Raw genomic sequence first — 24,447 nt, 5'->3', positions numbered from 1 at the left:
AAGGGGCATTTGGTTTTGCAGTAGACATGCAAAACCAGGTTTTGCAAGTAGCACAACAAGTAGCACTTCCTTTGTCAGCAGAAAAAGGCAATTAATCTCTCATCCTCTAGGTATGCTCTACTACTGGCAAAACCACATAATTGTCTTAGGAGACAGATGTCTGCCTAGGAGGCATGGGGCAGTTTGAGTACTGGTAGTGTAAGGTTAGCATCTGTTTCTACTTTACCACTGAAGTCACTTATTGAAATCCAGTTTGTAAGATCATACTTTGTCAAGCTTTACTTCATGCTTACATATAATGATGTCCTTCTCAAAAGCATATTCATGCATTGGATGTATACTGTCCCTTATTTGTTCTCGAGATAACTATGCAGTTTGCATACTGTTTCAGTCTGCACTGTCATTGTTTCTGTAAAGATTGTTATATGTACTCTCACAAATGAAAAGGACGGATGAAAAACCTTGCATCCTATTTTCCTGGGGTAAAAAAAAAAAAAAAGAACAACAACAACAACAAAAAAAACCCAGTTACATAATTTTTCATAGCTTAGATTTTCAAGCTATAAAGGAAATTTGTTTCACTCATTATCGCGCCATTACTCAGGCAAACAGCATTCTCATAACAAGCAGCAGATTGCAGGGCTGCACAGCAAAAGAAATGTAGAGCCCTTCTGTGCAGAAGCTGCCAACACACTTTCCCTGTTAAACCAACTTCTTTAAGCATAACTGAAAAAAAATCTGTCACCTCTACACCTTCTGAAAACGATTGTTTCATAGATGTCAGCTGGAGAATATAAAAGTAAACACAAAGGATCTACAGCTATAATGATTTTTCAGTTGGTAATGGATGCAAAACAAAATCAAGTCACTAAGGAAATTCCAATGGAAAAGCTAAGGCAGTGTAAAGCAACTGCAACCTGTGTAAAATATTGCTATGATACCAAATAAGCATGAAAAAATAGTCTGAGGCTCAAACAGGTAAACAAAATAAACAAAATTACTAAACAAATCAAATATTTCTGTCTGTTGTTCAAAAACACTGAACAAAAGACTGAAGGCTTATTTTTGTAGGAAAAAAAAAATTCTGAGCAAAAAACCAAACCTTATAATTGGTTCTGGTATGCTAAAGAGCAGCAGATAATAATATGCTAGCTGCTATAGAACCAGATATAGCACTACTTGTTTTTCAGGCAATACTAGAATCATATATGTAAAGAGTTAACATTGCAAAATGCTTTAAAATCATCCTTCTACTTTTCTAAGCAGTAAATGCTTTTAAGCACACAGGGAAAGGAGCCATGACAGGACAGCCACATTTCAGACAAATACCTCACTCAAAGATGGATGATTTTTTAGTCAAAATGTTCCAAATTCATCTAATGTGATACCATTTCAACTCCTTGAAGTGAGACCATTTTGAAGACTGTTTCTTCTGTACTTCATTGTGGCACTTCAGTTTTAAACCTGACCTAATGGACAGCCATAGATGCTATGGGCTTGGAGCATAAAGAACTGACATGTTAGCATGGTAATGTACTCAGATGTCACATCAATCATTAGAAGACAGTTTGCTGAATGACTCAGATATCTGGCAATACACATTGAAAGCCTCTCTAGTTCTTTATGTACATAAAGTGACTTCCTTTTGGCAGTCTTCATTAGAACAACATTGATTGTAGTCATTTATAGCTCAAATGCTATTGCTGAAAATTTCTCAGGCTGTACATACTGTATTTCTAACTATAGTAAAGCTCTAAAAATCAGTCAGCAGAGGCCACTTCAATCTCTGCAGGATAATAAAGGATTATTATGTGCAGTAACCTATTTATGAAAAGGAAACAGTGTGCTTCTTTCAGACTCCATCAATTGCTTTAATAAGGAATTGAAAAGCATGGCCTACTTTATATGCAGATCACCATCCCAGTTGCATAAGGATTTACAATAGACAAAACTGGTTTTGTTGAAAATAAGGGCTGTTTGTTTAAATCACACAATACTGTTTGCATCTAAAAATTATTTAGAAGCTAATAAGGTGCAATAAATTTTGACTTGTTAATAAAAATGGGTTCAATATCCTCCAGGAAGGTAATGTAAATTGAGGGTGATAAGGTAAAGCTTGAAGTAAAACAGGCCTGAGTTAATAGGAAAGGAGAAGACATACTGCATTTGTGTACTGATGGCCCTAAGAAAATGAATGCCAAGTGAATACAGTTAACTTAAAGCATTTTATAAAATTTAAGATAATGGACTTAAGTGTTTCCTAGGAGATTAGAATTACTGCAGTATTACTTTTGCTTTAGAGACAGAAAACTTGACACAATTCAGACAACTGAAAGTTAGTATGATGCACACTACTAAGCTCTGCTACCTTCATTTGGGGGAATGGAGAGACTTAGATTCATATTTCACTTTTGGTGTTGGTTCATTTGTCTGCATGTTAACAAAATAAATGAGGCATGGGATGACCCCTGCTGGTGTCCCTGCCAAAAAAAAAAAAAAAAAGCTATATCTTGCAGCAGAAGGACATTTTGGTTTCAGTCAAAAGTTACAAATATCAATTGTCATACAACATAAAAAAAATACCCAATACTATCTAATTTTGTTAGTAATGCTTTCTTAAATAAGAAAATAATCTTAAACCTTTGAACATTACTGTATTAGAACTGCAATGCAATGAATTAAAGACACTAATTGTTCAGTTCACTATGATGTGTTAAACGTCTTTTATTAGTGAGCTGTTACTCTTAGCTGAGGCATTTGATAACCTCTAGTCCACTGTTAAATCCTCAGCTGATTTCAGTGAGTTGCATTAAACAAACCCAGAGGGGGAAAATAAATATATATATTATTAATAAATTACAGTTCAGTCTGTATGGCCCTAGAACTAGATTCATTTAAAGAAGCGTAGCTTTTCTATAAATCAAAGCTTCTGATTTAAAGCAGCTGACATATAAGTCTATTTTACAATGTATTTATTTTTTAATTTCAAAAATACAACACATTAAAATAGGTTCAATTTATCAAAGCTAAGAGCAAAAATTAAGTAATAATGTACTTAAAGTGCAAAGGCACTTTAACACAAGACAGTGACTCCCAGTGGCTAGACATGGTAATTGTACTGTATATTATTATTTACAAAAGAAAATCAAGAGTCCAGGAAAAAGATCTTTGGAGATCTTCTACACACCACATTAAGCTTCCACTTCAAAATGAAAAACAAAACAAAACAAAAACAGAAAAAAAAACTAAAGACTCTCTTCCTCATTTCCTTCCAAATCAAAAAGAATTATGCAAGATCTATTACAGAAACATATATTTGCAATGACAGTTCCTACAGAAAGGTCAAAAGGAGAGAGAGATAGAAATAACTTAAAGGAAATATTGCAAAAGCAACATCATGTCCCTGTTATGCAGTAAGGGCTTGATTTCTCTCTCTCACTTCCTAATTTATAAAGTGAAAATGTTTGGAATGCGAAAGATGACATCAGCACTGAGTTCAGAATCAATCAAATGTGATGTTGAGCTCATTTAAAAATCTTTCTTTTTTTCCCAATGCCCCCCTCACAGCTGACTGATTGCAGTTTGTTTTTCCAGAACTTCGAGGTAGTCTGGTTCTGTTTGTAGCTTTCCTTGGAGTAAAGGATGCTCTGGTTTAGATTGTTCTGCAAAATATTTCCTGGGAGTTCCATACAAAACAGTTTTATTTATCCTGTCCTGGTTTTGGCGTCTTGATTCATATGAAGGGGCAAACTGCCTTTTGGGTAAGGTGCAAAAGTTATAATGAATTAATCCTCCAGTGGGGAGTTCCTTGACCCTTTCTGCAATATTTTGATACAGCAGCTCTGGTTCGCGTGGTGAGGACTGCTTTTCCAGTAATTCAGCTGCACTGATTGTAAATGCAAGGCTGGTGGGATCTTCCTTTTTGTGGTCAAGACTGCTATAGCTAAACTCATGGAGATTTCTGTAATAGGCAACTGGATCCCCTTCCTTTTGCATGTAGATTGGGTTTTGGCACATCTGTCCAACAGGAGGGGTAATGTAGTTATAAACATGTCCTTCAGTTTTATCGTGGGTCTCAGTGTTGTAAGACCCATACTGCAGCTGAAATGAACTGATATCTAAGTTGTTTGCACTGCTGGGCATGCTTTGCACCCCCTTCCGGCGCTTGAGAACAAAGACAAACAGACCTGCCCCAAAACAGACTGACAAAATAAACACAACCAATAACCCTAAAATTAAGACAGAGAGTGGAACTTCTGTGTGTATTTCCGGATAGGAGCTGGGAGAGATTCCAAGGAGATGGGGCATATCTGTGTTCTGATTCATGGGCAGGAGAGATGACTCCAACAAGTTGGGGTTCTCTGGGCAGATGGCTTCTTTGCTCAGGAATTTTAAATGCTCTCCAGAGTGTTTGGTGGGAGACTCACATATGACTTCATTGATAACAACAGGGGGATTTGACTGCTGACTGTTTTGGTCAGTGACTTGCTCTATCCAGTTCCTCAGCCCCATAATATCACATGTGCAGTCCCAGGGGTTCTCCTGGAGGTCAATCTGAATTAGAGCTGACAGCCGGTCTAAGACTCCTCTCACAGGCAGGTGTGAGAAATGGTTGTTTCTTAGGTTGAGTCTGGTGAGGGAAGTGCCACTGAAGATATTGTCAGGCAGGGATCTGAGCAGGTTGTTGTTGAGAAATAACAGATGAAGATTACTAAGAGCATCAAAGGTATGTGGCAGGATCTCCTTAATGACATTATACTCTAGGTAGAGATATTGCAGGCTCTGCAGCCCATCAAACATAGAAGGGTACAGAATCTCAAGGTAGTTGCCATTAAGGTAAAGTCTGCGTAAACTTGTGAGGTTTGTAAAGGCACCTTCTTGTATCGCTGCAATTCTGTTGTTTCCTAGATGTAACAAATCCAAAGAGCTGTACTCTGCTAGATCGGTTTTATAAATGACTTGCAGATAGTTACTGGTAAGGTAAAGTTTCTTTGGAGTGGTTGGTTTAGGGTGGAGTTCAGAGATATTACTTATCTTTTTCTCTTGACAGTTCACATTTAAGCCATTGTCTGAGCTCTGCGAAGTACAGATGCAACTGTCTGGGCAGGTGATGGGCACAGGAGACTTTGTCTGGTAAACCATGATAGGTCCAAATATTTGTCTGTCTTTTGACACAGTGACACGGGGTGTGGGGCGATTCCTGGCTTTGGGGGGGCGGCTGGCTTTTGGGGCTCTGGTGGGACTGATGGCAGAGTTGGCTGTGGGCAGTAACTTTGAGACATGTGGGTCTGAGATGACAGGGTGTTTTTCCCTCTGGTTTGAATCACTGGAGCTTCTCCTAGGGCAGAGATCTTGCCTGGTGAGCTGAGTCACATCTTTCCCATGTAGCCTGAAAGGGGTTTCACAGACTATCTCACCCACAAACACAGTGATTGTGTCCAGCCAGGCCTTAAGTGGCAGCAAGTCGCAAGTGCAGTTCCAGGGGTTTTCTTCCAGTTGGATTTCCATGATGCCTCCAATGTGCTCCAGCACACCAGCAAAAGGCATCATCTTCAGCCGGTTCCCCCGCAGGTCCAGGTGGGTGAGGAGCACAAAGCGGAAGACATTGCTGGGCAGGGACAGCAGGAGGTTGTCATTGAGAATCAACACTTTGAGCTTGTTCAGCTTGTTGAAGGCCCCTGCCTCAATGGCACTGATGTAGTTGTAATCAGCTTGCAGGTACTCCAGGCTCTCCAAGCCCAGGAATGTATCCTCCTTCAGCACTTCCAGCTTGTTGTTATTGAGGTGCAACCTCTTGAGGGTGCGGAGGCCACTGAAGGCCCCGGTGTGGATCTCCTGCATGTCGTTATTGCCCAAGTGGAGGGTTACGGCGTTGGAGTAGTTAACAAACTCATTGGGAAACAGGCGGGTCAGAGCATTCCCATTGAGGAAGAGCTGGTAGATCTTGGATGGTGGTGGCAGGAGGAGGCTGACAGTTGTAAATCCTTTGTTTTCACAATTAATGTTTAGCACGTTCTCCTTCTCCTCGCAAGGGCAGCGGCTCTTGCTGCAAATGTCTTTGGCAGGTTTGCGACTTTCTATCTGTGAGATCCCAGCCACTGTTAACAAACTGAGCAACCAAACACCCTTCAGCATCTTTATGCGCCGTTGATCCCTGCTTTAGTACCTACAGTCAAACCTTTTGAGGAAGGTAAAGAGAAAGAAGAAACGCCCAATGAAAACGGCCAGGAGCAGAGCTGCAAGGGGAGGGCAAAGCAGGTTTTAAGGGGGCAGCAAAGCAACGATTAGCAAAACTCCTCCCTCAGCCCACTTTTTGCCCGCAGAGACGTTCTGGGAAAGCCGGGATCCCAGTACTGCCCGCAATTCCATTCCCTAGTCGTTATTTTAAACGGGGAGGGGGAGTGGAGGGGTGAGCGCACAGCTGGGAGGAGGAGAATAAGCCATCGACAGCCCTCCCTGCCCCCATCCCGGCAGCTACAGAGTTCCCCCCGACCGATCCCCCTCAGAGCCTCCCTACGCTCCGTAGTCGCTCCGTTCCCCGGCTCCTACCTGCTTTCGGTGTGCCCGAGCGGGCAGCAGGGGCAGGGGCCGCCGCTGAGCGCCGCCGCCGCGCCCCGGGAGCCAGGCACCCGGCGGGAAGAGGCATCGCCCGCCGCCCACCTCAGAAAGAGCCCGGCGGGGCGAGGCAGTGCCCGTGCAGTGCTGTCCCGGCCTCGGCGGGGCGGGAAGTTCTGCCGGGCAGCGGACGAGGAGCGGCGGCTGCGCCGCTGCGGGAGCGCGGACAGCTCTACGCAGAGCGCGACGCGGCGCTGATCGTTTGCTGGCTACCCCGCACGGAGCGGCGCTGACGTCACGTCGGGGGCGTGGGGGACACGTTTCTGCCAGCCCCCCCCCCTCCAACCCCCCCGCATTCCCCCGGCCGCTCTCGCAGGCGGCTCCGCTTCCGGCTCGGTAGCTGCCCGCGGGAGCTCTCCGGCAATCCGAAGAGCGCGGTGCACGGTAGTGAGCGGAGGTACCTGCGGCCGGAGTTTTGGCCCTGAGTCTCTAAATCTGTGCTTTCAAAATAGCATGTCAGCCAGCTTCCTCGGCACCTGCCAGCCGGCGAACCGCACACACGCGCGCACAATCCGGCTCTCGGAGCAGGGGTGCTGCAAAACCTGGATCTGGCGGCAGTTCTCCCCTCGCCGCGCAGCTCCCTTCCCCGAGCGCCGCTCGTCGCGGGGACGCTCGCTGTCAGCCGTGGGGATTCAGCGCCTTCCGCCGACACGGCTGGCTCCGCGCTCTGGAAAGCTCACCCGTGTGCTGAGCAGCGAGACCACATCCAGCGTGACTATTCCCACTGCCTGGAGCCGTCTCGCTGCCAAATCGCGATGTAATGGGATAGTATTTGGCTGCATTTTAAAAGAACGAGATACTGGATGTGGGTTATTGTGACTTTGCTTAAGCACTGTGCCCGAGGCATAGATGCGTGTTTGATAGGAGCAGATTGCTGCTCTTCATCTCTCTCAAGAACATAAAGTTTTGGGTTCACAATGGGAGAAAAAAAAGAAAATCCACAATAAATTTTTGAAGTGCTAATACAGCAGTTTGCATTATTAAAGGATTTTTTATAGCAAGTTAGAAGAACTTAGTCTCTAGATTATGGAGGTTTGCTGCCAAAAGACTGCTGGACTTGGCAAGATTGGTGCTGTCATTTTGTATTAGTCTTTAACCATTAGGTATCAGAGCCCAATTTTTGGGGTATCAAAAATGCATTGCCTGTTCTTACCTGAAATCAGGAAGAGCAGCAGCACCCTGCAGCAGCCAGCTCATATGCTTTTACAGTGCTGCTGAGCAGGAAAGTACTGAAGCTGGTGTTTAGGATCGGAGCTGCTAAAGCTTCTCTACTTAAAATGTGGAGAGGTTGTAGAAAAAAAGAAACAGGAGTATCCTGCTCTGGAGTATGCTGTTGACATGGTGCTGCACCAAGCTTGACAAGACTGGGATTCTGAGATGCAACCAGAGCTGCTCCTTTCAAACCCTGCTTGTCCAGCTGAGTTCAAGAGCAAACCTGGCTAAGATCAAGGAAGGTAACTGTAGCAGACCTGGAGTTTTACAGCACTAACACAGCAGCAGCCAGATTATTTTGCTGAAAGTTTTTTTTGTTTGTTTTATGTTTAATTTCTCTTTAAGCATCATCAAAAAATGAAGCAAAATTGTACCAGTTTTAGAACATTCTTCATCTTACAGGAAGGGCACGAACCTAAGGGGAGAAGGGAAAACTGGGCTCAGGTTGAATTTGTTTTATTGAAGGGAGTATGCTCAGATGTGCCCTTTTTCCATGTGGGCATGTTGCTGTAACCTGCCTTCCTCGCATTGTCCCCAGACAGTCCTGCACAGCATGGCCAGCACTTCGGGCTTGCTGAAACACACAATGAAAGCTGAAGGCAGAAACGAGTCCTCTGCATTTCCTTCTCATCTCACACGTATGTGGCTGTGAGGTTTGGTGCCATGCAGCTTTCTGGTGGGCAAGGGTCGTGTCCTGAAAGTGGCTCATGGGGCCACATATGGTGTCACGCTTGCCTGTGTTTACTAGTACATGGGAAATGCATTTGTGTTAACTGCTGAAGCTGCCTGGGAAGGGAAAGTGTACAAATGGCATGCCTCAGCAGTAATTACCAGCATCCTGTGGGATGGAAGGAACAGAGTGTTAAGGGATTGAAACAATAATAATACACAGAGATGATAATGATTCCATTACACTGCAAATGTATCCATATAATAACCACTGTTGTAGGAGGAGAAATGGGGATTTAAAGAAGGAAAAAGCTACAGCTTTTTATTTAGGAATAAATCATAATTTCTCAGCATGTCCAAAGTATTTTATAACCCATTCAATTAAAAACACACAGTAAAAAAGAGAAGCTTTCTTCCCCACCTGTCTTATTTGGTATGTTGGATGCAGCAATGTTTTCAGGCTGCGGCTGCCTGAGAGCCTCCAGCAGCAGGAGACTGGGAAACAGTCCTGCACCTGGTGTGAATGTATTAGGAAGGTTTATTTTTTGCCCCCAATTACTTTTCTGTATTCCCTCATCCTCCTTTTGAGGCAGAGGTATGAAGAAATCTATAAACTTACAGATTCATAGGTTTTAAGGCTTAAAGGAACCACTGTGTCTCATGATCTTGCATTAATACTCCATAAGCTAAGTTGGAATTAATTCCTGCTTAAACTAGATCATAATTTATAGGAAACAAACAAATGAAACAAAACAAATTAAGAACCCTGAAAAACCAATAAGCATGGCCAGGGATATTTTAGCCATTTCCTATTATGAAAATCTGGTATATATCTGGTAAATTGTTCCATGAGCTTTCATCTCCCACTGCTAAAAAATCCTGCCTTCTATGCCCCTCTGTATTTCTGGCTGCCTTCAATTTGACATTTTTATCCTTTCTAGCATCCTTGTATACCTGATGAAGAACCCTTGATTATTCTGTACCGGCTTCCCAGGGGGCCATGCACAAACTGCTCAGGTACAGGTGTAAATGAAACACTTGATACCTGCCTGAACTAGCTTAAGAAGGGCCGTGTTGGTCTTGTGCTGTTATATACTCTAGCACAATTTTCGACTCCTGCGTGGTGCTAGAGCCACCACTTCATCTATCTGTTGGCAGGAAAAAGAATGCCAGACCATGGCATGGAAGCATAAGCACCTAAAATTTGGTACTCTTACTGCCTGCCTCATACTATTGTTCTTCTGTGAGTGTGAATATCAAGGAGCAGAATAAACCTGGAAAGGTGATGCTCTTTTTCTTTCTCCACATTTTATCTGCAGATGGATGTTAAAGCACTTCTCACGTATCTCAATCAGTTTGTCAGTCCCTCTTTATGTAAATGAAGAGGGCAAAATCATATGCATCCACCAAAAGTCTTACAGAATAAAGTTTCTTCATTACTATTCAGCAAGAATTCTCACTTTCTGAGGGGCTATTTCCCTGTATGCCTTTGTGAGCCTGTTTGTAGCTGGAGACATTCTCTATGGCTATGTGCAATTTTGGAATCTTTCCTATACTTTAAATGGGGTATTTTTGTGCCTCACTTAAAAGCACTGAGGAAATAAACAGTTTCCAGAGTGAGAAGTATGCAAAATATTTGTTACTGTAATCCAAGCTTTTAGCTCATCCAGTAACACTGGAAAGCATTCTATGGAAGAGAGAGCGAAAGAACAATCTGGCTTTCACTACCTTCCTTTGGGTAAGGAAATGGCAACAGGAGGAGGGTGAGTATGAAGGCCAGGGAGCAAGGAGATAGCAACCTCTGCCCTCTGGGGTCCTGGCAGCCATCCCTGCTCACCAGTGTTGCTCAGCAACAACAAGCTGGTGCAGTGCATTTCCAAGATTGGCAAAGGAGGAATGCTTTTGGCAAAGCCTCCATGGAAGGAGTGCAAGGTTCCCCTTCAGTTCATGGGCAGAAAGGCACTGCAGAGTGATGGGGGCTTGTTTATAATGTGGTGTCTGCTGAGTTGCACTTTGCTGGCAGTCAGTAATAGTCTTTGCTGTTACCTGGAATGATGTTTCTTCACTTCTGGATACATTTTTAGCCCAATTTCCCCCAGCCATTCAAGCATTTGGAGAGCCATGGGTTACTTCAGCATATTGTTTACTGACACTTCATGATTTCAACTGTACAAACAAAATAATCTAATGAACTGTGACTTGAAATCAACATGCCTAGTAATTCTTCCTTCCTTTGCTGTTCCTGCAAGGACTCAAATCCTAGCTAAAGATACACATTACTGAGATCCATTGTATAATTTCAGGGCATTTATTATTTATTTATTTACTTACTTTGCAAAGCAGTTTCACCATGATCTGTGTGTCTGGAGTAATCCATTTTGTGTCAGCACAGTAGGAACTTAGACTGGCTGTGCAAAACACAGCAGCAAAACTATCAGTTTTCCTATGTTTTCTGTTATTAATGTGGAATCCCAACTTTCTTAAAAATCAGATGCATATTTAGTGAGCTATAATGTCAGTTTCAGTAGGAAATATGATATCTAATATGTCTGTCATAAAGCACCCCAGGTACCTGTACACCTGAAATACTGACAGACCCACTTTCCTCTATGTAGTTAAGATTGTGTTTTATTTTAGCTATCCAACTATTTTTTTTTCATTCTTGCATAGAAAAATAAGTGTTGCCTTCCCTTGTACGTGCATCTTTTAGCATGGGTCCCTGCAAAGAACTGTGAGACAACTAATGTTTATGGCTGCATTCATTGCTATTCAGCAAAGTAGTATGTCTGAGCCAAAGCCCTCTGGTGTCAGTGAAAGGACTCCTACTAACTTCAGTGGGCTTTGGATCAGATTCTTGAGCAAATGTTTAACTTAATAGTATGCACTTACATCTTATTTAGTTGAGTAGGCTAAATATTTTTAGAAGTGCTTTGCGTCATCATGTCAATGTGTTCTTTTTCTCTGAGTGGAACAGTGAGATGAATCTCCCTGAAGATGGATATTCTTTGCTGACATTGCTGAGAATCAGAAGTGAAAACAAATATCATCTGAGATCTCTATATGTAACATTCTTTGCATGTTTCTAACTGGAAATATCCCATCATGCAAACACAAGTGAACGCAAATGTTTTTAGTCATTTTATGTATTACTATATTACAGAAATTGTCAGGTCTTTTTGCTTTACTAAATGCATATGCTTTATTTAGTAATGGTGCTCACTTTGCATAATTCAGTTTATGTATTGTAGAGTATTCTGAATATCTAGTCCTGCAAGTCTAATGGATTGGTGTGAGAGGTTTTACTTCCCTTTAGTTACCAGTAGTAAAAGAAGCATAATGAAATGTCTCCATATTCATTTTTAAGGCAGTACAGTTAAATCCAAATCCTACTAGTGCTAATGACATATTTAACAACATGGGAGGAGTGGGAGCAATGGGTGAAATTCAGACCTGGGCAGAAGGCCAACCTAGAGTGCATCATCATCATCATCACTACTGTATGTCCCCCACAGAAATTGTGCACCCTCAGTACGTTTGCAGATGACACCAAGTTGGGAGGTGGTCTATCTGCCTGAGGGTAGGGAGGCCCTTCAGAGGGATCTAGATAAGCTGGATTGCTGGGCTGAGGTGAATGGGATGAGATTCAATTAGGCCAAGTGCCGGGTCCTGCACTTTGGCCACAACAACCCCATGCAGCATTACATGCTTGGGGATGAGTGGCTGGATGACTGTGAAGAGGAAAGGGACCTGGGGGTGCTGGTTGATGCTCAGCTGAACATGAGCCGACAGTGTGCCCAGGTGGCCAAGAGGGCCAATGGCATCCTGGCCTGCATTAGAAATAGTGTGGCCAGCAGGAGCAGGGAGGTGATCATCCCCTGTACTCAGCACTGGTGAGGCCGCACCTCAAGTATTGTGTTCAGATTTCAGCCCCTCACTACAAGAAAGACATTGAGGCCCTGGAGCGTGTCCAGAGAAGGGCAGTGAAACTCGTGAGGGGTCTGGAGCACAAATCTTATGAGTAGTGGCTGAGGGAGCTGGCATTGTTTAGTCTGGAGAAGAGGAGGCTCAGGGGAGACCTCACTGCACACTACAACTTCCTGAAAGGAGGTTGTGGTGAAGAGGGGCTTGGCCTCTTCTCCCAGGCAACAAACAGGACCCGGGGAAATGGCCGCAAATTGTACCAGAGAAGGTTTAGGTTAGACATGAGGAAGAACTTTTTCTCTCAGAGAGTGGTCAGGCACTGGAATGGCTGCCCAGGGAGGTGGTGGAGTCGCCATCCCTGGCAGTGGTCAAGAGGCGTCGGGATGAGGAGCTACAAGATATGGTTTACTGCTTGTGGTAGTAATGGTAATGAGAAGACGGTTGGACTAGATGATCTTACAGGTCGTTTCCAACCTTGTGATTCTATGATTCTATGATCATATAAGCCCCCAGATAAGACCTCGGAACAGGACTTAAGTGGGACTCCAGTGCTCTAAACCTTGTGCTGGCTTTCTGTAGGGTTGGAGGAAGAGTTCCTACAGATTAATTATTCATGATAAATAATACATTCTATTGATTTAGCCTATTTTTTTTGTTTGTTTCCTTGAATTTATTTAATTGAAATTACTCATCAAATAATTTCTATGAATAATCATGGCCTGAGGATTTTTTTCTGAACAGTTCACAGTAGACATTTATGACAGCCATGTCATTGAGCAGTAATTATGCACAGAGGTCATATATTTCTGCGCTTGCTCTATGGTGAGCAGAAAAACCTGATTATTTTTTGGACATTCATGTGCTCCCAAAAGTTTTTTCCATTAAATTCATTCCATGCAATGTCTGCAGGCAGTTGCCAACTGAACAAACATTGTTTGATCACTCACTGGCTTTTGTATTGATCATCTGGTTTCTAATAGAGATGTAATTATCCTTACATGCAGCATGTGCTTATGTCTAGCTGTCAGTCAAGGTTCCATCCTGTCTCAAATAATTGAAAGCAGATTTGACGAAAGAAAGTTGGCATTAAAATTTTTGTTTCCTGCTTCTTCTAGGGAAATAACTGACTGAGAATTGCCCCAACTAGAAGAACTGGCTTTATTCCTTGTTTTTTTTTTTTAAAAAATCCCCATCAGAATTTGGCTCAAAATTGAAAGGTTGTGTCTTGAATGCTCAGCTCCCTGTCAGAATTAGGTAGGGAAACCTGTTGTTAAGCATTTGTCTTCTTGTTTGCAGGCTTCTTCAATATTCAGTGGTAATTATGGGATAGCTCTCAGGTAGAAAAAATGTTTTCAGATCAGACATTCACTTTTCTCTGCAGAACTTTTTCAAGGTCTCTTTTATGCATATGATCAATGCGAGTACTTCACTGTGTATGTTACTTAGGTTTGAATGATGTTATGGGACTGAGGTGGTGGCTTCTGGTGTCACAAGTGAAACTAGCTTATGGCTCATGAGGACAAGGCTTGCTCAGTACAATGCAGGCCAAAAAGCTTCCTCGAGTTGAAAGAAAAGAAGAAATTATGCTGAAAAGACAAGTCATTTATCAAAAACAAAAAACAGGGAAGTTGATGTATCTATCTCTGAAAAGGAGAGTGTAGTATGTATGAAAAATAACAAAAAACAGGATTTAGCTTTTAGGAAGAGATGGCTTCTGTTTATGTTATAAAAAAGGTAACACTAAGAAAATGTGGACTTCTTTATTCATGAATAAAGACTATTTTCTGCTATATTCAAAAATATTCTCTTCTTTGCTGCAGTCTTTCCCACATCTCTTTAAGCAAAAACTTTGCTCTTTCTAAGCAATAGTCATTTATCTAAAAACTGCCCTTCAGTATATATATATACGTATATATATACACACTTTTTTTTTTGTTTGTGTGTGTGGACACCAGTAAGTTACAACTAACAACTCTGAAGTATGATGTATGACTCAAAGTGGCACAAACAAAAATTGATCAAACAATTAGAACTTATCAGAATGGTGCTTGCATTCATATTTTGGGGAGGATCTCTTGGAATAAAGAATTCCATGCTGCAGGGAAGCCTTAAAATTAATATAGCATATAAAGTAGCTTCCAGAGTTGCTATTGTTCAAAACACCATACAATAGTACATCAAATCCTTTCCTAGACATCAATATTTGATCTATCTCTCTACGTCTTCATGGTGGCAAGATTTCAGCTGTGACTTCTGCTCTGGGGAGTTTACATCCTCACACATGTGAGCTTTCTAACTTGAAATCTTGTTACTTTGGTACATTCAAGTGTTTGATTTTATATTTCAAGCTGGTAATGCTACTGCACTTGGAATTATATGGGAATAAGATTCCCAGCTTATCTTCCATTTGGCTATAAACTGGCCAGAGGATCTGTATATCTCAAGTATAAACACTGCAATGCTTTATCTTCCACAGCAGTCATGGCCTTATGAAGCCTCTCTTCCCTTATAAGAACTTCTTGTTAAATTTTAACATTTTGGGCTTTTTTTTTTTTAACTCATACAAATGAGTTCTTTTCACAGAATAACTTTGATGAATTATTCTTTAAGGAACTAAGAGACATGTAGATCAACATCCATTGTCCTTATAGGGGAACTTCAACTTCTCAGATGTTAACTGAGAATACTACCCAAGCAGGTCCAGGAAATTCCTAAAAAACCTTTATGACAACTCTCTGGTACAGGTACTAATGGATATGATCTGGAAGGGTGCCCTCCTAGGTCTGATACTTGTGAACAGAGAAAGTCTCATGGATGAAATGGCGATTAGTGCTCATCATGGCAATAATGATCATGAAGTTGTCAAATTTAAAATCCTTGGTGACAGGAGGAAAACTGCCACTAAAACCTCGACCCTGGACACAAGGAGAAGAGATTTTAGGCTGCTCGAGGAACTAATTAGTAAGGTCCCTTGGGAAATCACTTTTAAAGGCATTGGAGTCCATCAGTTCTGGTCACTTTTTAAGTACCACTTTCTGAGAGCCCAGGAAAAGGCAATTCCAAAATGTTGGAAGTCAAGCAGGCAGGACAGAAGGCCAGCCTGGCTGAACAGAGATCTTTTAGAGCTCAGGTGGAAATAGGAAGTGTATGGCTGCTGGAAGCAAGGTCAGGCAAAATGGGAAGACCACAGGGATGCTGTTTGCTTTTGTAGGGTGAAAATTTGAGCAGCCAAAGCTCAGTAAGAGTTGAAACTGGCCAGTACTGTGGAGACAATGAAAAGGTTTGGGTTTTTTTTTTTCGTTTTTGTTTTGTTTTGTTTTGTTTTAATATGTTAACAACGAAAAGAAGGCTAGAGAGAGTTCTGACTTGATGTGCACAATCATCTTACAAACAGGGACATAGACAAAGAAAAGATGTTTAATGCTTTATTTGCATCCGTCTTCAATGCTGATGATAGACTCTGGATCTCCAGATTTGGGGATCTTGATCAACAGAAAATTGAACATGAATCAACAGTGTGTCCAAGCAGCCAGGAAGGTCAACTGTACCTTGGGTGCCTGAAGCACAGCGTTGCTGCAGGTTAAGGGAAGTGACTGTACCACTCTACACTGCATTGATGTTATCTCACCTTGAGTACTGTGTATGGTTTTGGGTGCCACAGTACAAAAAGGACTTAAAACTATTAGAGAATATCTAGAGGAGGACTACAAAGATGATGAAGGGTCTAGAGGGGAATGTGTGTGGAGAATATGAAATCCCTTCGTTTGTTTTGCAAATGAATTTAAAATGAGAAGTTTGTTCTTCAGGGCAAACTGATTGTCATGAAGCTCTGTGCAACTGCATAGGTTTGCTGATCCAGAGCTGACTGCAGGATCAAATCTACATGATTTTGTGAGATTTGAAAGTAAATGAAAATCTGAATATTTATTTATCCAAAGTTTTCAGTGAAGAAATTAAATGGTATGATGCCTTCCAGTGCCTGGAGGGGGCCTACAGAAAAGCTGGGCAGGGACCTCTTATAAGGGCATTTACAAGAGGACAAGGGGAAATAGCTCTAAAATGGAAGAGGGTAGGTTTATACTAGGTATTAGGAAGAAATTCTTTACTTTGAGGGTGGTGAGACACCGGAACAGGTAACCTGGAGAGGTGGTGGATGCCCCCTCCCTGGAGACATTCAAGGCCAGGCAACACGGGGCTTTGAGCCACCTGGTATAGAGGAAGGCATTCCTGCTTGCAGCAGGGGGGTTGAAACTAGATGATCTTAACGGTCCCTTCCAACCCAAACCATTCTGTGATTCTGTGATTCCATGATTCTGATCAGCGCTGAGCAGAGGAGGCTGAGAGGAGGCCTCATGGCAGCCTACAGCTTCCTCTTGAGAGGAAATGGAGGAGCAGATGCTGATTTCCTCTTACTGGTGACCAACAATAGAACCTGAGGGAGTGGTATGAAGCTGCAACAGGGGAGGATCAGGTTGAATATCAAGGACTCACTGAGAGGGCAGTCAGGCACTGGAACAGCCTCCCCAGGGAAGTAATCATGACGCAGAGCTTGCTGGAGTTAAAGAAATTTTGAGATTATGCTCTCAGCCATAGGGTCTGATGTTTGGGTGGACCTATGTGGAACCAGGAGTTGGACTCAGTGATCGTTATGGGTGCCTTCCAACTCAGGATAATTTATATTCTGTGAACATCAACAGCTAATGGACGTCTTTTTGCAAATCACATCTTACACTGAAGTATCTCCAGCAAGATTGGGCTCAAAGGCAGATAAATGTACTGCAGCTACAAATTTGTTCCCCCCAAAATGTCTTCAATGTTGTTTTTATTGTTTTTACCCTCTTTGTCATTGACTTATGTATTCAATATCATTCATATTTTGGTACTTCAGGAACATCTAACAATATGATTCATGGCCCAAGCCCTCATTGTATTTTTACCTATGGCTGTGCTTTTCTCTTTTTTCTATTGAATGTGAGTATATATATATAAGAAACTGGTTGTGTCATTTTTTGTTCAATACCTTAAAAGCATGAAGTTTTAGATCTAGAATTAGAATTCTTTGTCAGGGTGGAGGCCGATCACAAGCGATGTCCCTCAGAGGTCAGACTTGGGACCGGTGCTCAACATCTTCATCAATAACAGATGATGGCATTGAGTGTACCCTCAGCAATTTTGCAGATAACATCAAGCTGAGCGGTGCAGTCGATACACTGGAAGGAAGGGAAGCATCCAGAGGGGATGATAATCTGGACATGAGCCAGCAGTGTGTGCTTGCAGCCCAGAAGAGCAACTGTTCGGGGCTGCATTGAGAAAGTTTAATCAATAGAGAGCTCTTTGATATTGTCATGTTTGCAAATAGATGCTTCCTTGGGATGCAACAAAACTTCTCTGTCGTGGTGTGCTTATATTTAGGGTTTAATTAATCTGCTTTAGTGATTATCAAAAATTTTGATATTCCAAAAAATAAGTAGGAGCTATAAAATAATTATTCTTTGGGTGACATCCTGCTGCTAGCCTAGGTCATCTAGCTTTATAAAGTTTAAAAGGTCACAAAGTCCACACTATGACAAGCACAAGAGCATGGGCTATGGGCAAGGTCATTCCCATCTATTATAAACCATTGACTGCTATTGCATATGAAACTGAGGAAAGCTTTGAGGACTTATGATGGACTTCCGGGAGTGAATTTTGCTTTCAAATAGGAGTTGTCTGAAATGACCTTCACAACCATTATAAGGAGGTGATAGCATTGCAGTGTAGCCTCCACAGTAATTTTGGTAGTGAGTGAAGCTGCTTCTGCATGGGCACAAATGTCTACCTAGTCTAAAATGCCTGCGATGTTTCCTTCAGTGCTGCCCAGTATCAGAACTGGTGCTCTTCAGGGAGGCTGGGAGGAATAGAGCATCTCTCACCCTTCTTTGGTGGCATTTCAAACCAGCTCAGAAGACTCTGGGAAGGTGCCCTGCTCATTTGGATGAGTTTCATTCTTGTTGAGACAACTCCAATTGCTTTTGTTCTTGAACTTCAGAGGACAATTTCAAAAACATTTAAAGGCTGGACATGGGCACAAAGAGCTGTGGTGCCACCCCAGGTTGTCTTCCATCTTGAAGCAGCCTGCATAAATTCATGCTGGCTCCACAAAATTGGTCCCATTTAAGCATGGTTAGTACAATGGCTGTTAGCGATTTATTGGATGTGGCAGTGTGAGGACACACAGTATTAACTTACAGATAACCTCTGGTAGGGAACTCTCTCTCACTCTTTCTGATAAAAATATTGGAAACAAGGAAGCTGGAGGATTTCAGATGAGTTGACCTGAATCTAATGAACTGCCAATGGCACTCATGCACAGCCTCCAGAGATGTCAGTGGGAGATCTGTGCCTGGCACCACTACAGAGTATGACCTGGCATCAGTCTAGATCCTGATCTCAGCACAGAAATTCCTTCAGAGGCATGCGGGGGTCATCACAGGCTGACATCTGTGTAAGATCAGGGTTTCTGTGTGCTCTGAATATTAGATAATTTGTTATAGTCACCCACAAAGAAACAGCTCCTTGGAATTTTTCTTTTGTTAATACTTTCTGCTTCCAGCAAGAAGATACTGTTCCAGACACCAGATATTGCAGCTTCAGCAGTAGTTCCTCTTATTTTCATAAACATAAAAGATCCAAGAGAATCTCTGCCAGAGAGAGCAAAGAGATCTCATTACTATGTGATAGTAGGACATAGTAGGGGAAGGGGCATATGTAAATATGTTCATATATGTATGAGCATGTGTTGTTTTCCTTGGTTGTTTCTAGCAAATGTGAATTTCTGTGATACCTTTGTAAATATACCACAATGACCGATTCTTTTGGATTCTTTGTGCTATATCTGCTTAGCTGAATAGCAGCTGACATTTTAATTGGGATGACTGAGCTGAGTGGATTTGCTTTTAGAACTGGACACTTTTCATTGTGAAGAGAGTACCACAGAATGACTCTTCTGTCTTTATCCTCAGTCAGAACTACATTAAATCAGATCTGTGGTTTGTGGCAAGGGACATTCTCCATTGCATTTAAATGCATGGGAAGGCTGGAAGCTCACTATTTTTAAGGTCAGTTATATGTTGAAAAGGAGATTTAACTGCAGTTGTTTTCCCTGTCTTTTTTCCCTGTTTTTCAGAACCTTTATAATTATCTTCATCTCAGCTGGTGTATTCATGTATGCTTTTCCCTTTATAGGAAAAATACCATGTGCTTTTAAGTTGATTAAAAACCATTTTGATAGACAGATTCTTCTAATTCTGATTTAAAACTAAAATGAACACAGTGCTGGTACATTGTGTTAATGTTTACGCATCAGATCTTTCTATATATTAATATGAGAAAGGCAGTTAATCTTTATTCATATTTAACTGAGTACATATTATGCATTGCTTGGGCACTAAGTGAGAATTTGATTTTCAGTTGTTTCTGTTGTGTTTGGAAAGTAAAGCAATAAATAGTTTACAGACATAATAGTAGAAAATGTCTATGTTGAGGGAGGCGATTTTAACAACCAAGCTTTTCAGCTCCTGATAAATACCTGCTGTGGGCTTTCCTATAGATTCAGAACTGTAAATAATGTACTCCTTTTCAGCTATGCTTGAAAGGTTGCCTTTGGCTGCACGAAAATATTTTCCTTGTATCCATATAGGAACAATAGTCAAATGACCAGCCAGTAGAAATGCGCCAGTTGAAAAATCACGTTTTCACATCTCCAACAGTCTCCTTGCAGGACACCATGTAAGTTTTGAGACAGAAGATACAGCACATAGTTGTTTGGAGTCTGCCTTAATCTCTCCTTTTCTTTTTTCCTTTTTTCTCTTTGTGTGTGTGTGTGTGGCTAATAATAGAGGTATTCCATGCCTACACTTCTAATGTTAGTGTACATGATAATGTGGAAGAAAGATATTATATTGCTCTTTTATATAGTTTATTTGACTTTATTTTGCAGATGCAGTTACATTTCTGGTCCTTCTGCATGTCCTTCTCCCATTCTCTATGCTATGTTTACTTTGAGCCCTTGCCTCCACTTCCTTATAAAGAGTACTGTCAAGGCAATCCCAGATAACAATTAGAGACTAGAAGAAAAACTAATTGAGAGCAATCCTGTGGGGTAGGACATGGGGGTCCTGGTGGTCAAAAAGCTGGACCTAAGCCAGTAGTGTGTGCTTGCAGACTGAAAGGCCAAAAATATCCTGGTCTGCCTCAACAGAGGGGTGGCAGCAGGCAGGGAGAGGATTGCCCCCTCTCCTCTGCCCTCATGAGGGTCCATTTGGAGTACTGTGTCCAGGCCTGAGGCCCTCAGTACAGGAAGGATACGGAGCTGTTGGAGTGGTCCTAAGGAGGGCCACTAAGATGATCAAAGGGTTGGAGCACCACTCCTATGAAGATAGGCTGAAGGAGTTGGGCTTGCTTTGCCTGGAGAAGAGAAGGCTCTGGGGAGACCTTACTGTGACCTTCCAGTACTTGAAGGAAGCTTACAAGCAGAAGGGGAACTGTCTTTTTACATGGTCTGATTGTAATAGTACAAGGGGAAATGGTTTTAAACAGAAAGAGCAAAGATTTAGATTAGAAGTTAAGAAGAATTTCTCTATTCAGAGGATGGTGAGGTGCTAGAACATGTTGTCCAGAGAGGTTGTGGATGCTCCATTCCTGGAGGCATTCAAGGCCAGGTTGGATGGGGCTTTGGCAACCCTGCCCAAGTGTGCAGGGTTGGAACTCAATGATCTTTTTGGTCCCCTACAACTTAAGCCATCCTATCATTCTGTGAATCTTTTCTCTAAACTCTTATCAATAATTCATGCATGCAATGGATGGAGAAGATTGACTGTAATTTCAACAAGCATATAGTTCTTATTCTACTGAAATTCCTTGCTCCTTGTTAGATTGAGGGACTTTTCTGTGACTTCTTTACTGTTGCTATACAACACACTTCAGCTTTGAAAGAGGAGAATTATGATGCTTTGAATGGATTGCAAAGTTTTCTTTATCCTTCATTTTTTTCTATTTCTATGATCTCTTCTTATTTCAGTATTAGGTTTAGATCTGTCATTCTGAATGTAAAATGCCTGACAAGAGCATGACTGAACAGAGACTGGAAAAATATACTTCTGATCAATCATATTACAAAAAAAATTTAGCCAAACTGGAAGAGGCACAGAGGAGGGATTGCGGAAGAAAAGAAAAAGGGAACAACTCCTTTGTATGAGCATGTTTTGGAGGTCCCTGTGCTGACAGAAATAATTGAATGGTGAAACTGGAAGCCACATCAGTTCAAAACAGTGCTGAAATTAATTGTCTTGATGTGATGTTGATGTGAACTGGTATTTCTGTGATGTTTATGAGTTGTGCAGAAGGGCAGCCACATTTCTCTATCCTCTGTATATATCGAGCTGTTGACAACCAGGGAATACCTAAGCTGTTTTTGGCCCTAGTGGCAGTGTAACCCAGTCTTCTGCCATAAGCCTCATGTACAGCCATGCTAGGGACTCTGCAAATCATGATGCGGTCATCGCCAACTAGGCAAAGGCAAGTGAACAAGAGCTTATATGGCAACATAGGTTTTTGCATTTTTCACAGGTATTGTGGTGCTACATTTGCATGATACCTTTAGGTTTCAGTGCTAATGGTTGACTTGAGATTATGAATGAATGACATACACTGAGTCAGGCTTAGCTTCAGAAATTATCTTGACCACTGCTATAGCCAGGAGTTTTGCACTTCCATTCCAGCCTATGTTTTGCAAGAACAGATTTGGTGTGCCAAAGTGATCAGCTTTGCTTTGGATCTTTAACAGAGGCAAATGCTAAGTAGCTACACAGAGTTTGCAGACAGCATCAGTGTTTGATTCTGCTACAGCGTTTCACTCACGCTTAAGCATTTCACACCAAACATCATCTAAGATTTCTTTCTACAGATAATTTTAACTCTACTTCATTTGACATATCCTCAGCATCCAGCAACATGTTGAAAGTTTATGCATTTCAGCCAATTCATACAGCACTCTCAAGACTTGGAAAGCTTGCTTGCATAGCTTTGATGGCCATGTCAAAGCAAACGGGCATCACCTGACTCAAACTGGTGCAAAAAGATTACCTGGAGATACAAAGCAGTGAGGTAGAGACATTCACTTCTAAATAGTGGCTTTCAACAGAAGCTGAGTTATGGTTTCTTTCCATGGCTTTGAAACTCAGCGAAACAGACTGCCAGTCTGATTTGACATTTAATATGATACTACTATTGGCATTACCACAGTACCTAGGAACCTTGAATATAGTTTGCTCTAGGCACAGGAAAACACAGAAGATGGTCATTGCCTTAACTATAATTATGAAGTGAAACAGAGATTCCTTGATATTATCAATATTAAAACAGCCTCCAAAGACAGAAGGAGAGGGGAGGGAGGGGGAGAAAAGAAAAAAGAAAGCAAAAACATTCTGCTTCGAAATATATACTTGTTTTTGCAGATGTTGGAAAACAAGGTGTTTGGATTCTATACAAGAAACTGCATGATAATGAATCACTTGTACAAAGAGAAAGTCAAGATGCTTTGTGTAATTGCTCAGTGTCAGAGGAAAGTTATTTTAATAGAGCTTAGCAAGTTACAGATGTAAACCTTTCCTTTTCTGGCATCTCCCAAATGTAGCATGTTAGTGTTGCTAACAGGCAAAATGCCATCCAAGTAGCTGAGCTGAGGTAGGCAGCCAAAATACTATGGTTCATCAGGTGTTCCTATTGAAGTCAGGACTCATGAAAGGCAAAGAAACAGAGGTACTATGACCTGAACTTCTGGGGCTGCCACATGCTAATTGGATAGACTGTGTCTGCCTTAGTGCTAATTGGAGTTAATAAACAAGATAAAAATTTAGCTCCGTGAAGACAAATTTGTAGTGTGAGAGAATTCATCATGCAATTAAGAGTCACTGAAAAACAGAATAAGCAGAGCACTGATGGTATGGAGCAGTGTGTAAATGCGTAGAGAGACAAGATCCTGAGCAACACACTGAATCTGAACAGTTTGCCATCCAGTTTAAAGAATATTAAAGAATGTAATTTCTGTTTCTGCTCAGTAAAGGGCAAAGGAAACAAAACTCCTGCAACTAAACTGCATCCTAACTAGCTATTCCTTCAGACAGCACCTCAAGTTCTGTATTCACATTTAGGCCCTCGCTGGAATGAATCAGAGCAGAAGAGGCTCAGGAGAGACCCCACTGCTCTCTACAGCTACCTGAAAGGAGGCTGTAGCAAGGTGGAGTTCGGTCTCTTTTCTCAAGTAAAAACAATAGGACAGGAACTAATGGCCTTAAGTTATGCCAGGGCAGGTTCAGATTAGATATTAGGAAAAATTTCTTCTCAGGAAGAGCGATGAGGTATTGGAAGTGATAGAGTCACAGTCTCTGGAAGAGTTCAAGAAATGTGGAGATGTGGTCCTGAAGGACATGATTTAGTGGGTATGGTGGTGATGGGTTGATGATTGGGCTAGATGATCTTAATGATTTTTCTAATCTTAGTGACTCTATGATGTGTTAAAATTCCTCCCTCAATTTCTCCAGAAATGTTCCCATGCTCCTACAACATACTACAGGATTTCCCAATTGCTGCTTTGAAATCTTTTCAGAGATCTGGAGGGAATTAGCACCAAATCACCATGAAAATGTCTTACAGCTAATGTCGTACAGGCCATCTTGAAGGCCTCCCTTAGTAAGGCTAGGAACTTATGAATCGTGTGAGCTGCTAAAATACTTATGTCTCGATAATTTTCTTCCTGCAGTCATTTTTTTCCAGTCCCCTTTCTTTCTACTCAGTACTATTCAAGGCAGGTGCATGCATACACACCTCCTACAGACACGGCTTCCCTTCTGCTCATAGGAAAAGAAATGATTTCCTGGAATTTGCAGCCTGTTTGACCTGTTTCCATGTGTTACACATTTACAACACCAAACTGATCTGCAAGATAAGGCCAGAGAGGCCAGAAACCACTGCTTTCTGCTGCAAGATACTCTG

The 24,447-nt window shown here is 41.8% G+C and overlaps 1 protein-coding gene across 2 annotated transcripts; it reads right to left on the bottom strand.

Annotated features, from left to right (window-relative positions):
- Positions 1-2,988: 2,988 nt before the first annotated feature.
- SLITRK2 (SLIT and NTRK like family member 2) lies at positions 2,989-6,846 on the bottom strand. 2 transcript variants are annotated; one of them, XM_090150190.1, is made up of 2 exons: positions 6,550-6,846; positions 2,989-6,236 (listed from the first exon to the last, which is right to left on the bottom strand). In XM_090150190.1, the coding sequence occupies exon 2, from the start codon at positions 6,133-6,135 to the stop codon at positions 3,562-3,564; it is 2,574 nt and encodes an 857-aa protein (XP_090006316.1). In that variant the 5' UTR covers positions 6,136-6,236; positions 6,550-6,846; the 3' UTR covers positions 2,989-3,561. The 2 variants fall into 2 exon arrangements, with proteins under 2 accessions (XP_090006316.1, XP_031458527.1); XM_031602667.2 differs by having other exon boundaries at positions 2,989-6,178.
- Between the last annotated feature and the right edge of the window lie 17,601 nt (positions 6,847-24,447).

The sequence above is a fragment of the Phasianus colchicus genome, chromosome 14 (assembly GCF_987193195.1).
Source record: "Phasianus colchicus chromosome 14, bPhaCol1.hap1.1, whole genome shotgun sequence".
In the NCBI taxonomy this organism is placed as follows: Eukaryota; Metazoa; Chordata; class Aves; order Galliformes; family Phasianidae; genus Phasianus; species Phasianus colchicus.
Note: the sequence above shows the minus strand (reverse complement) of the source record. Positions and strands in the feature narration are given on the sequence as shown.

Bases quoted from the DNA above. Each gene is read 5' to 3' on its own strand.
- SLITRK2 (XM_090150190.1), bottom strand. From the start codon at position 6,135: ATGCTGAAGGGTGTTTGGTTGCTCAGTTTGTTAACAGTGGCTGGGATC.